The 16,098-nt window shown below is 44.6% G+C and overlaps 1 protein-coding gene across 1 annotated transcript; it reads left to right on the top strand.

Annotated features, from left to right (window-relative positions):
- The first annotated feature begins 3,555 nt into the window (after positions 1-3,555).
- On the top strand, positions 3,556-15,587 carry LOC146188062 (ixochymostatin-like). Its single transcript, XM_084603626.1, has 4 exons — positions 3,556-3,714; positions 10,895-11,131; positions 13,553-13,775; positions 15,427-15,587. Exons 1-3 carry the CDS (start codon positions 3,657-3,659, stop codon positions 13,750-13,752), a joined length of 495 nt encoding a protein of 164 aa, XP_084459752.1. The 5' UTR covers positions 3,556-3,656; the 3' UTR covers positions 13,753-13,775; positions 15,427-15,587.
- Positions 15,588-16,098: the final 511 nt, after the last annotated feature.

The raw sequence follows: 16,098 nt of genomic DNA, 5'->3' as shown, positions 1-16,098 counted from the left end.
AATTACCACCTATTGATAGAGCCAAAATGACGAAAGCGAAACAGAGTGTAAGCTTCGGCCGAACATGATGTCGTGAAATGACAAGGTATGACGTCAGGTTACGGTCGCAAAAACAATCGTGCGCGCGTTAACTGTCTAAAGCGGCGAATGTAGGGGACAGCTAGGGTCGCTATATTTCAGAAATAACAGAGAGTAGGCTCAAAATTCTGCACTGCAGCAAACAACGTGAATACAGATGGCCTTGCAGCCAGAGACGTCATGCACCAAAGGTTGCACGTACAAATCTCCCTGAATTATGACACGAATATAGAATATTTAAAATTAGTTTTCATGGCACAAAAAAAAATAAGGAAACATTACAGCGCGGCGAAATACTCTACACATGACCAGAAAACTAAAGAGAACGTAGCATGGAAGTTTCAGCAAAATCTGTGGAGGTCGAAAAAACGCCGGTATGGCACTTTTTATTGCTTTAGTTTATTACCGATGAGTAGCGGTGGTTAAATCGTTAAGGCAAATAGCTACTTAACCTAATGACGCGGGCACGATACCATATGTAGCGGCCCCGTTTTTTCATATTGGCGGAACCCGATGTGTCCGTACATTGTGCGAAGTCCCGCGCCATCTAAAGAACCGCAGGTGATAGAAATTAATCCGGACCCTATACCACTGCGACGCCCTTCATCGCTAATTTCAGGTTTTGGCGTCAAACCTCAGTTGATAACACCATTTGATCATTTTGATCAACACGGAAATATCTTCTACGCGTCCACGATTCGCTTTTACGTCTCAAGGAAACTCAGGTTCAACCTTCCACCCAGTCATCTTTTAGTTAAAAACCGAGACAAGCAAAATACATCTTCTACCTTGTGTTTCCTTCCATTCCGCGTTGCTCATTTTCAGATAGCACTTGTATTCGCCCTCCAATCACAGTAGAAGTTGCATGCCAGAAATTATATAGTTTCACGTCCGCCATCACATGAATGCGGATTGATTTGAACCATTGGAAATGAATATCTCGCAATGCAGACGTCTTGCAAAAATTTAGTCACACTCACTAGTTCCGTAATAGCGGCCCCCTTCAATTTTGCTTTATTTGTTTTATTTTTATTTATTTCAAATACTGTCAATTCCGATAGACAGTTTTGCAGGATAGGCATATAATTTACGGTAGACTATAATAATGGCGATACAAAGGTTACAAATACATGAATATATAAGAAAAACAGTTAACAGGTAATAAACAATGTCATACACAGCACATCTGCTAGGTAATAATGCAGTTATACATGGTAAATAATGAACCTGCTTGCCAACTGAAGAGACAATATTTATATATATTTTTTCAGCTTTAGTTTTCTACACGTTTCTTCAGGTTAGCCACCGTACAAGTGCCGATAGCTGGTGCTGTTCATAATGTGATTACAGAAAAACGTAGGAATCCAAGCGTTTAGCCCTTCAAATGCAAGCAGGAAATTAGATGTGCACAAATTGTCCATGATTCCGAACTATCCTGTTCGAACTGGCGCTGTAAAGCATTTTTGTTCTCTACAGAAAAAAAAAAAAAAGTGGTAGGCTACTACTCGCGCTTAAACCGAATAGGACGTGCGAAAGCTTTTTCAAGCAGGTGGAGGTTAGCGCAGACGACGACGTGCAGTGCACAGCGCGGGTGCAACAGGCTCCAGTTTAAACCTTGCGTACTTAGATGAGATGTGTTGCCTTTAAAGTGGCTCACTCTTGTAAATTCGGCCAATCTGTATTTTTAACCCGAAAGGAGTTCACCCCTCATCAGTGGTGTCGACAAGATGGGAAACCACAAGCGGTGGACAGGGCATGTCTTCCCGAGCGATAAAAATAAGAAACATGTCTTGTCCATGCCCCAGTCGAGTGCTCCAACTACTACTCTATGCGGACTTCTTGAAAACGAGTCTACAATTCGCCTACTCTAGCGAAATGACGGGAGGGTGGGAGGGGGGGGGGGGGGGGCGGTGCATTGAGAGAGAGGACAACTGCGGCGCCAGACAAAAGAGGGAAATGTTAATGGGGGCCGCAGGCTTGCAGCGCGCTCGCCCGCCATGTTCGCCCGCCAAGTCGCCGTGGGACCTCGAAGCCAGTATGAACAAATAAACATGAGGAGCAGCAAGTAAAGATAAATTATAAAATTTATAAAAGCAGAGCAAGCTATTAAACAAAAATAAAAACAAACAAAAGTAAAAAAATTAAAATTTATAAAAATAAACATGAAGTTACATTCGTCGGAAAAGCGACCAAAAGCAGAATGACCTCCTAAAGGAACTGGTCACTGAAGTCGCAATGCTTTCGACATGTAATGAAAACTAAGTGCATCCACGTAATGTTTTTTTGTGAACTAAATGCAATAAAACTGAGGTAGCTCCACGTTTCCATACTTGCTTCCCACGAGAAAATCTTGTAGCTGAATGCGATACGACAAAGTTTTGTCGTCATACACGGGACGTAATTAGGCAGATAGCATGGGCTATGTCTGACACTGTGATCAAGTGCATATTCGTTATTGTTACGCATGATTAGCCTGTTTAAGGCGATGATACCGAGCGAAAGCTCTGTTTGAATTACCCGCGCTAGGAGACGTGACTGCGACGTCACGATTTGGATACCAATCAGGAGTCAGGCCCAAGCAATGTCTTGCCTCGGCTGAGAAAATCGCATGATTGCGTTCGCACTAGACCATTTTTACTAAGCAGTAATTATTTCGTGTATTCGTTTCATTAGGTGAGAAATAATTTAAATGATGTGTCAGGCAACCTCGATCAATCGGTTTTAAACTAACGTAACTGTGTTTATTGCAAAGTTGAAAATACGTTTAGTGCAGTCTTCATGCTGATCTTGCCGTTATTTTACCTGGATATGCGTATTTCATGGTGCTTCGACAAATAGCGTTATTGTGATTTATAATTATTCACGCGGTAATTAGCTCTTCGTTGTTATATTCTAGTGTTTGACAATTATATGACATTTTGCAGTATTTAGTTGCTCATGTGGGTCTATAGGCGAATTAATAAAATAATAAAGGGGTAGCCTACCGAAATAAAGAATGCTGCATGTCATTTTCGACTTGGGCGCTGTGTTGCCTGTCATGAAAGTACAACGTATTTTAATGATATTAAAGGATGTGGAAAAAATGCGAGCTTCCATGGTCTCTCTGCTCTTGTTTGCTTATGTGCGGCAGTCTGGCCGCCCGTTGCTTCGACAGCGGACTTCCTTTGGTGGCCCTCCCGCCTAATTGCCTTCTGTCTGAAACCGGAGAACAGCCTCGGCTGCCTTCCGGAATGCACATGTGGCTTGAGTTCGAGTACAAAGGCGGGAAAGTAATATCTCCAGCTAGATTACCAGGGGAACATGCTTCATTACTGAAGGGCAAAGTTTTTAATGGGCTACAGAAATGAAGCAAAAGCAGCCGTACAACGCAGCGCATTTGTGTGTGCGATCTTGCCAGGATACGAAGTCCTTCCGTTCGCATTGGCAGCAGTTACGATGCCAGCGTCTGTGTGAAGGAGAGATTGGAAAGTTTGCTTCCGCTGGGAACTCGACTGCGGAAAAGCACGAGCATCCAGAGCGTCGAGCCATATATTTGCAGAACCCTGAGCGAGGTAGGGCAGTGAAGAACGGTTGAGACAATGAAGTGCTTTCTCGTACTGCTGGCTGTTGGGGTAACTGCCTGCGTTGCCTACCCGGGTAAGAATCTTGCAATGCCCTTGCAATCCAATGCATTTAAGAGAAGATGGAAATATGAGCGAGTTTGTTGGTTTCTGGGAACTCTTTTTACGCTTATGGTTTCTGGAGATGGGGAATGTTTGTAGACGTAGGAAGGGATGATTCATCTTCCAATTGATCAGATCACAATACAACATTTTATCCTGTTTAAGACCTTAAAGTCGAGGGTACTATAAGAAGTGAGGTGCGTATAAACAATGGTGTATGCAAAAAAAAATATTGCCTGTCAATAATGGCAGTTATACTGTTAGAAACTAGATGAAAAAGTGGTTGTAGATATGTAGTGTGAAGGATGTTTTCGTAAATCGTTGAGTGAGCAAAACATTAGTGAGCAAACGGTGCAGCTTGAGGTCTGGAAACTTGGAGGGGATCAGCAATCCGTAGAGAGATACGCGCTAGAGTTTGATGTAGGGCGAAATACTAAGGAAGCTCTGAAACAAAAATGGTTGCGGCTTCACTCGGCTACGTCCAGATAGGCAAGCAAAGCTTTGTTAAACTTAATTATGCTGTATTGTTAGGCCAGGTTAGATTCATATAGATAGCCTAGTTTACAGTTTGCAGAGCGAAATATTGATTAGGCATGCTCAGACACCGTTTTCTGTAGTTTAACTCCTCCATGGCTGTCTACGAACGTCAAGGAACCGCAGCCGAAGCTTTGCGCGCAGTCGCAAAAGACTTTCTGCGAACCTCAAGGCCTCTACAGCTGATTCTAGACGACACGAAAGTGTCGAGGGAATTTTGAAGAGGAAGCTCCCAGGTGCTTAGTAGGACGGCCAGAGGTGTAAGTGGCAGGGGAGGGAAAGGTTAGGGATGCAAAATTTCCTGAACATTTGAAGTCTGGAAAGACACAAGAAAAAAAGAACAGTTTTTCTCAGAAGTATTCAGGAAACTTTGAAACATATAAATTATTTATATTTATCAATACGTATAGCTCCATTAAAACAGACCTTTTTCCTACCCAATTGCTGCTTGTGAAAATGTTGCGCCGCTTTTAATCGGTTTTAAAGAGACATAAATGACACATCTAATGGTTCTGTAAATGGTTGATTCCATGTGTTGCAGCCTCCACTACTGCATGTGAGAAGTAGTGGTCAAAGTTTGTCTATGTGCACACCAAGTGCAAGAATAGACTCACGGGACATAGAGTACTGAATCTTTATTTAGTTCTAACGTGCAAGATAAAGTCTTAAGTTTGATGAATGACGCCGGAAGTGAGAGCAGCAGCAATTCGGAGTAATGCGACTGGACAAAGTTCTGTTTTTTTCTTTGGCTCCTTTTCCTAGTGCGTTTTAGAGCGCAGCGCTTTGGCGCCCGTTCCTGGGTTTCGCGGCGGCGTCGGCGTCGTCGGCCTCGTAATCAGTTGCGCCCTCCTTTCATCCCCTCAGTTCGAGCCGGCGCTTCGGCAACCGGAGCCTCGCAGGAACGGCGAACGATGGGGCAGGAGCGCGCGCAGCAACCGGAGAACACAAGGAAATGAGGGGGGGGGGGGGGGGGGGGTCGCCGAAGGCAGCGCTAGCAGCGACTGACTGATGTCGCTGACGCCGCTAGCGAGTCAAGATAACGTGCTGCGTGCTGCGTGGAACACCGTCGCCGCCATTCAGAAAGAGGAGAAGCCCCCCCCCCCCCTCTTTCTGAATGGCGGCGCGGGCGCTCTCCGGGTCCGAGACACCGGCTCGCTAAGCGGATCCCGGTGCATGTATCCCGTTCTCACTCGCTTCACTCGCTAGCGGCTTCAGTCGCTGCTATCTGTTCGTCGCGTAACGTTCCTATGGACCCACGCGCTGCCTCCCGCAACCTCCAGATAACGTAATTGCTCTCTTCATTTCTCCGACCACAAAGCTTCTTTCATGACAGCCAAGATCTGTTAGGGGAGTGTTTCTTGAAGGAATACGTGGGAAAAATTAAAAAAAAAAAGTTGTCTGTAATTGTACATACGTGTCTTGCTCGAAATATTTGCCTCAAGTTATCGAAAACGTGAAGCAGCTGATGAGCTGCGCTCAAATTTCCCATCAGGAAGTAACGTAATCATGGGCAATATTTTCTTCATTATATCGTTTTTTTTTTCTAGGCGAATATTACGCGCAGTTCAACGTATTCTTTTTGCAATCAGTCATGTTACAATAAGGTCTGAAAATATTTCTGTGCTTATTCCTCCTGGTATTTTCTAGTCGTTCAAATCTTCGTTAAACTGTGCCTTTATATTCCTGTAGGTTATCTTGCTCTGTTTGATGTTTATCTCATTTCGTCCTTACATCAAACACAGGACCAAACTACAGGCAAAAATTCTGTATGCTCCTCCTGTGGTTTTACCTATGCTCACTCTTGCTCGTGCTTTATTTTTTTCGTTTTAATGTTAACGCGCTGTTTAAAGCTTTCCTCCAAATAAGACGAGGATTTTTGGCACGGATACATATTGAATGGGAACAGTTAGGATGGAGAATTCCTCAGTAATCTGCAATTCGCTGATGACATTGCCTTACTAAATAATTCGGGGAATGAATTGCAAAGAATGATTGATGACCTAGACAGTCAAAACAGAAAAGTAGACATAAAATTAATACGGAGAAAAGTAAGATAATGTTCAGCAGCCTCGAGAATGAGCAGCAATTTGTAATAGGCAGTGAAGTACTGCAAATCGGGGGCTAATATGTCTACTTAGCCGCACATCTGGATCGTGAAAGGGAAATAACAAGAAGAATAAGATTGGGATGGAGCGCATTTGGCAAGTACTCACACATTATGACTAGCAGCTTACCGGTATCCCTAGGAGGAAAGTCTATAACAGTTGCATCCTACCCGTACTCACCTATGGAGCAGAAACATGGAGGTCAAGAAAACAGCTTCTATAAAGTTGAGGACAACGCAGAGGGCTGTGGAACGGGAAATGGTGCAATGTTAAGAGATAGGAAGCGTGCGGAGTGGGTCAGAGAAATAACTCAAGTTACCGACATTCAAGTCGAAATTGAAAAGAAGAAATGGGCATAGGCAGGGCATGTATTGTGAATAGAGGAGAACCGATCGTCTCTAAGGGTAACAATTTGGATTTTAAGGGATGAAGAGCATAGCAGGGCCCGGCAGAAAGTTGGGTGGATGGATAAGGTTAAGATGTTTTCAGGGGTCAAATGGATGCAGCTAGCACAGAACCGGGTTAAGTGGAGAAATATGGGAGATTATTTCGCCTTTCAGTGGGTGCATGGTGCGGCTAATGATGATGATGATTAAGACATGCGAAAATAAGTTTCGGACACCTATCTTCATTTTAGACGCTATTCCAGTTTTTTTTTTTTTAGGTCAAACGCTCCTTTTTTCCTTCGTGAAATCTTGGTAGTTAAAGTCTACCTAATTTTTCACTAGTGCACTAAACCACCTGGCTAGAAAAATGCTAGCCTTTTTGTGTGTGTTCTCAGTTTGCTCTTGTCAATACGATGCACGCACGTGAGCCGCTAGTTCTGTTCCTTTCCCGGTTATCATTCTTAGCCAGTTTAAAGTTCATCCCATTTTTATTAAAATTACAAGGATTAAGCGCTGCTGAACCAAATATTGAGCGAAAGCATTAGCTGCGGGTGACCGAGCGTTCTTCTTCTTCTCTTTTTCTTTTTCCTCAGCCCACATATAAAGCCTCGATTTAACCAAGCCGTATGAACGTGCCTTAGTGGCCTATAGGGATAACTTGAATGCCTGGGTCCTAGCAGGCTGGTTCTGACATAACCGTCCCATGTGAAACGAGAGACCCAAGTTGGCAGCTCCTGCCAGCCCGTGCGTCACGTGGGGTGTGACGTCAAAACGCCACGTGGGTAAGACGTAACTGCGGCCGGGTAACGCGAAGGCTTGAAAGTGCGAGTAGTATTGCTTTCGCAATAAAATTACTGACACTGTAAGGCGCTGTAATATTGGCGATGATTTTGTGTTTGCTTCTTCCTATATTGTTTGTCTTCATGTTGAGTTTAAGTTCTTTTCCTTCTTGTTTATTTTGCACGCATTAAAAGTTTATGATGTTTTTTTTTAAGGGGTGGGGGCACTAAATAAGCCTTTAGGTTACTGAAGGATGCTATTCTTTTCTTCTGCACCTGTAAGGCCAAATTCTGGATACAACAAATGTTTTACATATATCTTAACTCAGCTCCATGGAGCCGTTAAATGTTCTCTTTCCCGATCGAAACCCTTCGTTAGCACCATAATTAACGGCGTATGAAACTCAAAAGTGTATCAACGAATGCTAGTGACATGCTAGTGCTAGTGACGAATGCTAGTGACGAATGCTAGTGACGCACTATCAACGGCGCAACGACGTGCGACAAATGTTAGTCGTTGAATGGTCGGTCGATGGGCTGATCGGCAGGCTTCGCTGCTGATGGACGGCATCGGCGCTCGAACGAAACCTTCTCCCCGAAGAGATCACAAACTGACTAACTTCTCTTTGTACTTTACTAGAAATGTAAATAAGCGAAGCGAGACTACAATTCATACGTTCATTCTTCGACGCTCAACGAAAGTGGAAAAACAGGAATGCAGCCTTTCCGCACGCTAAAGTGGATTAAGCCTTTAACGCGAAACTTCACAATTAAGCCTAAATTGCGCAGCCAAAATAAAATAAAGGCAAATAAATTCTATTTTCCGCAACAGTCCCAGTGTTATTTCTTATTTACAAGCAGCCATCTATCAATGAATAAAACTTGGACATTTGTGAAAAAACAATATTTGTGAAATGTGTGAGAACTTGAAAAAACCCATATAGTATATCTCCACAATTATTAAGGGCATCAGACTATATGGCTTTGTATTGAGTTTTTTTATAATAATAATAATAATAATTGGTTCACAGGAAGGGAAAGGCGCAGTATCTGTCACACTTGCTATGTGGACACCTGAACCGTGCCGTAAGGAAAGGGATGAAGGGGGAGGGAAAGTGGAAAGAGAGAAAGGGGAGCCGTAGTGGAGGGCTACGGAGTAATTTCGCCCAGCTGGGGATCTTTAGTTTTTTTATGCCTCGGGAAAAATATAAGAAACAAAATGTTGTATAGTTATTGAGATTCCTACCGGTACAAAGTTTGTCAAGTATGTGAAGAAGCAAAAGCCCTTGCGAAGTAGAAAAAGAAACGAAATAGCAGAATAACAAGAAAAAGCGCAACGCCGTCTCGTCGCGCTGCGTCTAAGGTAACATTGCGACGCCGACGACCCTGGTTCGATTAGGCCGATTCAGTTTTCGCTTTAAAACTAATAAGCACATACATGCGAATCGACGATGACAAGTAAGATTTGTTACACTGGAGTTGACTTTCAAGAATAGGATGCTGACATTTTATGAATAGTCGTAAGGAATGAATTTAGTGCATTGATTCTCTGAGGATTGAAGTGACCAGATTATTCACTTTTGAATATTGCTACGGACGATCGCGGATGAAGCGGGCAGTGGCGCGGACAGGAGCGCTCGCGCTAGTCCTGGCAACATTTCATTAAACGTCATCTCACTGTCATCGAACGTCATCTCTCCGTTCTCTTTCTCCTGTGTTCACCGGCTGGCCGCCACATAACATTTGGTTGGAGGTTCTGGGTACTTCCCCATCACTCCCTCATCCTGGTCCGAAGTTTCGACGCTCTGCGACTTCTTTCGCCGTCGGCTGAATGTTAGGAGGCATCGCATGGCTGTTCCCCAGCCTGCCGGATCCAGCAAGACCGTGCCGTTCCTCCGCCCCGTCCCCCCCCGTCCCCAACGCCCCGACCACAAGACACGACGAAGGAGAGACTGACCCGAGACGCCACACATCACCACAAAACACAAGAAGAGACCTGAACGATCATATATAACCCCACTGACCAGATGTGCCGACCAAAGACCCCACGACCCAAGACACCACTACACTTCAAGACATCCTCCCCTGCCTATGCCATGCGGTGCGTGCCTTGGCCTCCGCCATTGAGTCGTGGCAACGTGTGGCCCGAGAGTGTCCTGGGCCAATGTTTATCGGAAAACATCGTGCCGGCAAGCCGTTCTATTTTTTCTTCTTCCTCATCTTCTTCAAGCATCCAGACACGCCCATCATCATGCCATGGAATCATCAACATCGGTAGTAAACTTCCTCGTCCGCGATCGGGACGATCGCTCGATGGCACCGGGTTATGTTACGGACGATCAAGGAGGAAAAAGCGGGTAGTAGCGCAGGCAGGAGCGCTCGCGCTAGGCCCGGCAACATTTCATTAAACGTCATCTCATTGTCATCGAACATCTTCTCTCTGTCTTCTGTTCTCCTTTTTTCATCGGCTTGCCGCTTTGTAACAATATTTTTGATGGTCCTGGAAAGCTTTTTTTACCAGCTGAGTGCAACGAAGGCATCAGGAGGCTAGCTACTACCTGGTAACTGACCCGTCGACAGATGATTTTGAAAGTTATGAGAATCCGCACACTTGATCCATGGAGTAGATAATAATATAGGTTTGCAACCACTCTTTGGATACATAGCGAAATTCAACTTTTTTTCAGCTATGCAGAGTTGTTGGGCATGGATGCTCCAACAATTATGGTGGCTGCATGAGCTGGAGTATTGTTTTCAGATTGTGAACTATTTCTGAACTATTTCGAGAAAGCGTCTTCGCAACAGCAGGAAACCTAAGCCGACGCTATGAACAGGGACCACTAAGTGGCGGTGCGAATGCATTGCTTATGCTCGTCTTTCTCAGTAGACCTTTCTCAATAGAAAGAACCGAGTACTGAATGCTTTCCTTGAAGTAGCAGGGCTTACCGATTGAGGAAATCATAATAATAAAGAAGTATACGAGGCTCCAGATGCAAAGCGTTAAAAAAACATGTGATGCATCATAGCGTCAGAGTGAACGTAAAAATACTATTCATGACACAGTGACGTACTCTGAGCGAGAATGCCTTAGCTTCACATTGTTGTTACAGTATAGTCCCGTTATTTGCAGCTCCCGCTTTATTAAAACGGAATGCATTTATTGTGTGATCATTAAACTAACTCATGCTTCACGTAACTCGAATGAAGGTATATTGAGGTCATTAAAATTCAATTCACTAAATTCGTGACAACCTAAAATATGTGAATTGTATTTTCACTAGGGGTTTGTGAAGTAGGAAGGGAAGAGAACTACACTGATCAACGTCGTCTTGACTACGCATTCTGTGCAGATGGGGACGGCCCGGCTTTCAAGTTCCCGCCCGAACCCCAGCCGTGCGCCACCAACGAGGTGTGGAAGGAGTGCGTGGGGAGCAGCTGCGCCGAGACCACCTGCCAGAAGCGAACAATTGGGCCTGGCTGCACGTACGACTGCCGCTACGGCTGTTTCTGTGCCGACGGGTTTTACCGGAACGCCGAGGGCAACTGCGTCACCGTAGACCAGTGCCCGCCGCAACAAGAATCCGCTGGTAAGCCTCACCAAGTGTTATGCTGCCACGTGGCGTCAAAAACGAAGGTTTTACCCTAGGTTTAAAGGAGCTGTTGAGAAGAGAATAGCGCTTTTCTACGGGTAAGGTAGATTATTGGTTAGGCGCACTCTGAGAGGGAAATGACTAAACTTGGCACCTGCGACAGCGGTGTAGACATCGGAGAGAAACTATTACTGTCTAGGACGCCGGTTAAAGCGGCCATCAGCAGTAGCGACCATCCAGCAGATTTAGCCTTCGCGACGAGGACTGTACTGATATATACTGATCCCGGTATACTGATCCAACAAATTTGAATGGTCCCATATGATCTATATTTATGCTTTCTGGTGTTCAGCGTGTATAGCGTCTTTAAAAAATGCGCCTTGTTTTGACACGGTACAAGTAGACTTGACCTACGCTTGGCTAGATGCTTTTAAATATAGGTGTTGCTATGCAGTCGCCGATACCGGTTTTCGGCTGGGTGATCTCGAGATTGATTCTTAAGGTTGTTCTTTCACAGCCCCATTGGACGTTTGTAGGGCTGGTGGAACCTATAAATGGAACTTTCAAGCATATATATGGTTATGAGAGAAATAACCTGGCAGCCTCAAAATTACTCCCGTGCCTGCTGGTCGCTATTATGTGTTGCATTCGTCGCTGCGCAGTGTTCAGGCGACAAAATGAGAGAATACGAGTATGCTAATTTCCTTCCTGCAAAGAGAGATATGGTTCGATTGGTACAGAGCTTTTTACTTTTCAGTCTCCACCGTTAGGCGTTGGCATCTGGGCTCTGTTTGAATGCCATGCTTTCTATTGAAACCTAAAGCACATTAAGACATGCTTTGCCGCGGCTTCGGTCGCTGAATGCCTGCTGAATGTTCCTTCTTGCCTCGTAGAACAGAATGCCGGATTATAAGAATGATTATAATTGTATATCTTTAGGAATAGCGTGAATATAATAATCGGCCTGAGAGTTTTTTGCCCATTACATTAGAACCTATCGGCGACATGAGAAATCATTCGGAGTGCATTGTTTACTGGTGAGCGCTCCTCGTAATTTGGGGCAGCTCCTGGAAGCGTGTTTTGTCAAACTGCTGAAAGATATAGCAATGCGTGCTAGTTGATGTGTACATTTCATTGTGTCTTGATGTAGGGGTCTTATAGCGCAAAGGACAAGAGAAGCAACACACACACACACACACACACACACACACACACACACACACACACACACACACACACACACACACACACACACACACACACACACACACACACACACACACACACACACACACACACACACACACACACACACACACACACACACACACACACACACACACACACACACACACACACACACACACACACACACACACACACACACACACACACACACACACACACACACACACACACACACACACACATCGTTTGCGCTATAAAACCCCGACATCAAGATACCGACACCAACTCGTCCAGCAGGACGTTTTAATGTACTTCATTGCGAGGCGCTAAGGCAGCGCCAACAATGCAAAAAGACTGTCTTTTACTGTCTTACCCTAAGCGGATTTTGTTGCTCATTACGTTACGAGACGGTAAAATCGGTAGCGTTATTTTTCTCTTCCTAAGACGTAAGTCGTCCTGATCATGTCTTCACATATCACAGCGTTTGCACAGCTCGGGTTAATGGCAGCTGCGGTGGCCACAAGAAACCAGCCGGAGTTCGCTCAGCCGTTCGTAGTGTTTCTTTTTTCCTTCGAGCGTTGTCAAAAACGAAAAGCATAGGTCACAATTGAGTCTTCGATCATGTGGCTAGCCTCGAGTGGCTGAGCAATAGTGCGCATGCTGGCAATGATTAAAGAGGTCTCAAAGAGAGGTGCGAGTAGTCGTAAGCTGAAACACTTTGTGGGCACTCGCTCACCCCCTATTGACAGCCCAATGGGCACATAATAAAATCTCTTTATATGTGGCAGGTCGTATTAGGAGCCAACGATAACTGCTGGCTCATAGTTCCTAAAAGCAGCATGCAGCCATGTCATTTTGTCTCCTTACCGCCCACCTCGGCTTAGTGCAATCTAGCTCTTATGAAGCTGTAGGCTGAACGCGCTGCTTCCCTCGAACCAAATATCTCAAAATAAGGTTTGAGTTGGTACGTGACATTTGTCGGTGGAATGGAAGTTCCCTATGTCAAACGTATTGTCTTTCTCCAAGATATCAAATATTTAGCTGACACTGTCCATCTCAAGATTTAAAACCGCGCAGAATATTGTCTCTGTATGTGCACATCCAAAACATCACGTAGTATACACATTGAGTGAGACTAGTAACGAGAAGAATATGCCATGCAATATATACCCTGGACCCTGCTCCTTTGTTATTCATGAAAACATTTTTGCTGCATCTATCTAACTGCAGGTGAGGATCACCCGCCGTGCGGCGCCCACGAGGAATGGAAGGTGTGTGTGAGCAGCTCGTGCGCTGAGGCCACCTGCGAGAAGCGAACCATTGGCCCGGCCTGCACAGCAGACTGCCAGCGTGGATGCTACTGCTCCTCCGGCTTCTTCCGTAACGCCCAGCGGGAATGCGTCCGTGAAGATCAGTGCCCGACAGCATAATTCCAATGCTGCACAGTTCATTGGTGAGCGCCAGAATGAGACCAAAGCAGGCGTGTCCATGCGGACACAGTTGAGGACATTGGTCCGCATGCGTTGACGCATGGGATCGTGGAAGCGTTATAACAGTTTCAAGAGAAAGTCGCACAAATTGACTAAAAGCAGCATCTTGGATCAAATGAAGGACTTTCTTTTTTTTTTGCTGGGGAACTAGAAGAGAAGACAAACTCATTTTTTAAGATAGTATATCTTATGCGCGGGGTATCCCTTTGTACCTTGGCACCAGTATAGGGCTTCGTTGACCAGCCATTGCTAGCCTAAAGTTTCTAATCTGCCCAGCTTTCGAAAAATCAGCAGCTGGTAGTTGGCCGGTGATGTTGCTAGGCGGGTGGCGTACTACATAACTAGGTAGGAGTTGGAAGGAGCGGCCAACTATTGTACATGTTTCGAGATGGATTGGTGACGAAGAAATTGAACTCACTCTTGGATCCCGATTTAGACACGTCAGTGATAGGCATGTTCATAAGACTTAGCTAAGGCAGGTCTTTATGGCGGTTGTCATTTGATATTATTTTGCAACTTATGGCTGAAAGCTAATTAACATGTGCGTGATAATAGGGGGACCAATTAAGGATGTTTTAAATAAGTGAGTAGCAATGAACATGTACGCGAACTCCGCAATGGTAGCCCCGCGCGGGAGCCATTAGCGCTCTTGCTTCATATTAAGGGCGGCTCCCTTTCAATTATTCTACTCCAATTAAGCACGCACAGAATAGAATTACAATGAATTCGCACAGAATAGAATTACAAATAATTTGTAATGTTCTGACATTGAATGCGCAAGCAGAACAATAACAAAAAATTAAGAGATGCCTAAGCTTCGCTTTAAGAAGACGCGATAGCACGTATACCACTGCCATTTGTTACCAGCGAATTTTCGCCATTTAGAGACTTGTAATTTTGCAAAGTAGCATGTTTAGCGGTTTGATGTTTGGAGAAAGGAAGGTACAATATGAGTCTCGTGTGTGCATGTACAGATACACATACAATGCACGGCATAAAATTGAAGGTACATACGTGGTCGCCTCGAATCACTATCGCAAACTAAGATCAATTTTGTGGGCAGATAGATGCCGAATGGGAAGCGAAATTACATGATACCACCCTGAACGCTACAGAACCAATCTTGCTTCCAACTTCGGATCTGAAATCACGTGTTTATTTCTTCCGACACGTTTTTTTCAATTCTGGGTTACGGCATCGGCGACGCATTTTTGACCGAACGAGCTGTATATGCTTCGCTTAAGAACTTCATGAATCCAAATTTTACAGCCACGCAAATATCATAGCGTTCAAGCTTCCTTGACTATCGATTGGAATGTTTCGTGACGTAAAATCGTTTTGGGATGGACACCATTCATGCGGAAGCTTTGCCAAGCCCGATTTGCAAGCAAAGACAGAAAGAAAAAAAAAAAGAGACAGCGTCGACTGCAATGTAGAAACTAGCGTAAAAAAGACACACACACTATTTTTGTTAGCGAAATACAGGACGGAATGGAAAAATAATTTTGGTGTTTGGTACCTTGTGAAGGCTTAAATCATGATTTTAACATTTTTCTCCGAGCAAAAATAGTGGACTTTACCCAAACTATTTTCTTGGTTTGATTCTGTGCCCAGGCTAATCACCTTGCGATGTCGCTCCTGGCAACTGATCACAGCAGGTGCAATGGAAACCTCGACTTCGAAAGGCGATCAACCTTTGAGTATCACGGAGAACATCCTTGTTGCATCTGATCATACACTGTAACTGTATTCAATAAATAAAAAATCAATGCACAGGTGCTTGTCACGTGAATACTTGTAATTTCCCCGCGAGGATGAGCTCATCAAGAGGTTTCGTTACTTAGTGGCTTCTCATGAAACAGACTGCAGAAGAATTGGCACAGATGTTATGAGCTGCGAAGAAAGCCTGAACTAATTCACTGCTGGCCATCGTCACAGCCACAGAGGAAAAAAGAACGCATGCACTATGGTACTATGCGCATTTTTAGAAGAAAACATGTTGAAAACCATTGCGTTTCTTCACGTCAAGCGCTCTATGTCGGAGCTCACGCCGGCAGTGGTGTACATTTTGCACTGTAACACACGCGCACACACATGCACAAAAACTTGTAACAATAAACTAGCGTTGGTTCAGACGCTCCAAAAGGAAAATCTACTGTTAATGTCGGTTTAGTGATGCTTCAATAAGAAATTGACTGCTCAGCATAGTCATACTGTCGCACGCGAAGAATTACGGCGCAGCCCGTTTCCCCAAGCGCATTTGGCCTTGTGCTGGGATCGCTACCC

This window comes from Amblyomma maculatum, chromosome 5 (genome assembly GCF_055883805.1).
Source record: "Amblyomma maculatum isolate TAMU_Amacu chromosome 5, ASM5588380v1, whole genome shotgun sequence".
Taxonomy (NCBI): domain Eukaryota; kingdom Metazoa; phylum Arthropoda; class Arachnida; order Ixodida; family Ixodidae; genus Amblyomma; species Amblyomma maculatum.
This window is presented reverse-complemented; position numbering and strand designations above follow the sequence as displayed.

What these genes read in the sequence shown, in the direction of transcription:
- LOC146188062 (XM_084603626.1), top strand. Translation starts at nt 3,657, where the DNA reads ATGAAGTGCTTTCTCGTACTGCTGGCTGTTGGGGTAACTGCCTGCGTT. An exon ending in TGCCTGCGTTGCCTACCCGG is followed by an intron (nt 3,715 to 10,894) that starts GTAAGAATCTTG and finishes CATTCTGTGCAG; the next exon opens with ATGGGGACGGCCCGGCTTTC. An exon ending in GCCGCAACAAGAATCCGCTG is followed by an intron (nt 11,132 to 13,552) that starts GTAAGCCTCACC and finishes ATCTAACTGCAG; the next exon opens with GTGAGGATCACCCGCCGTGC.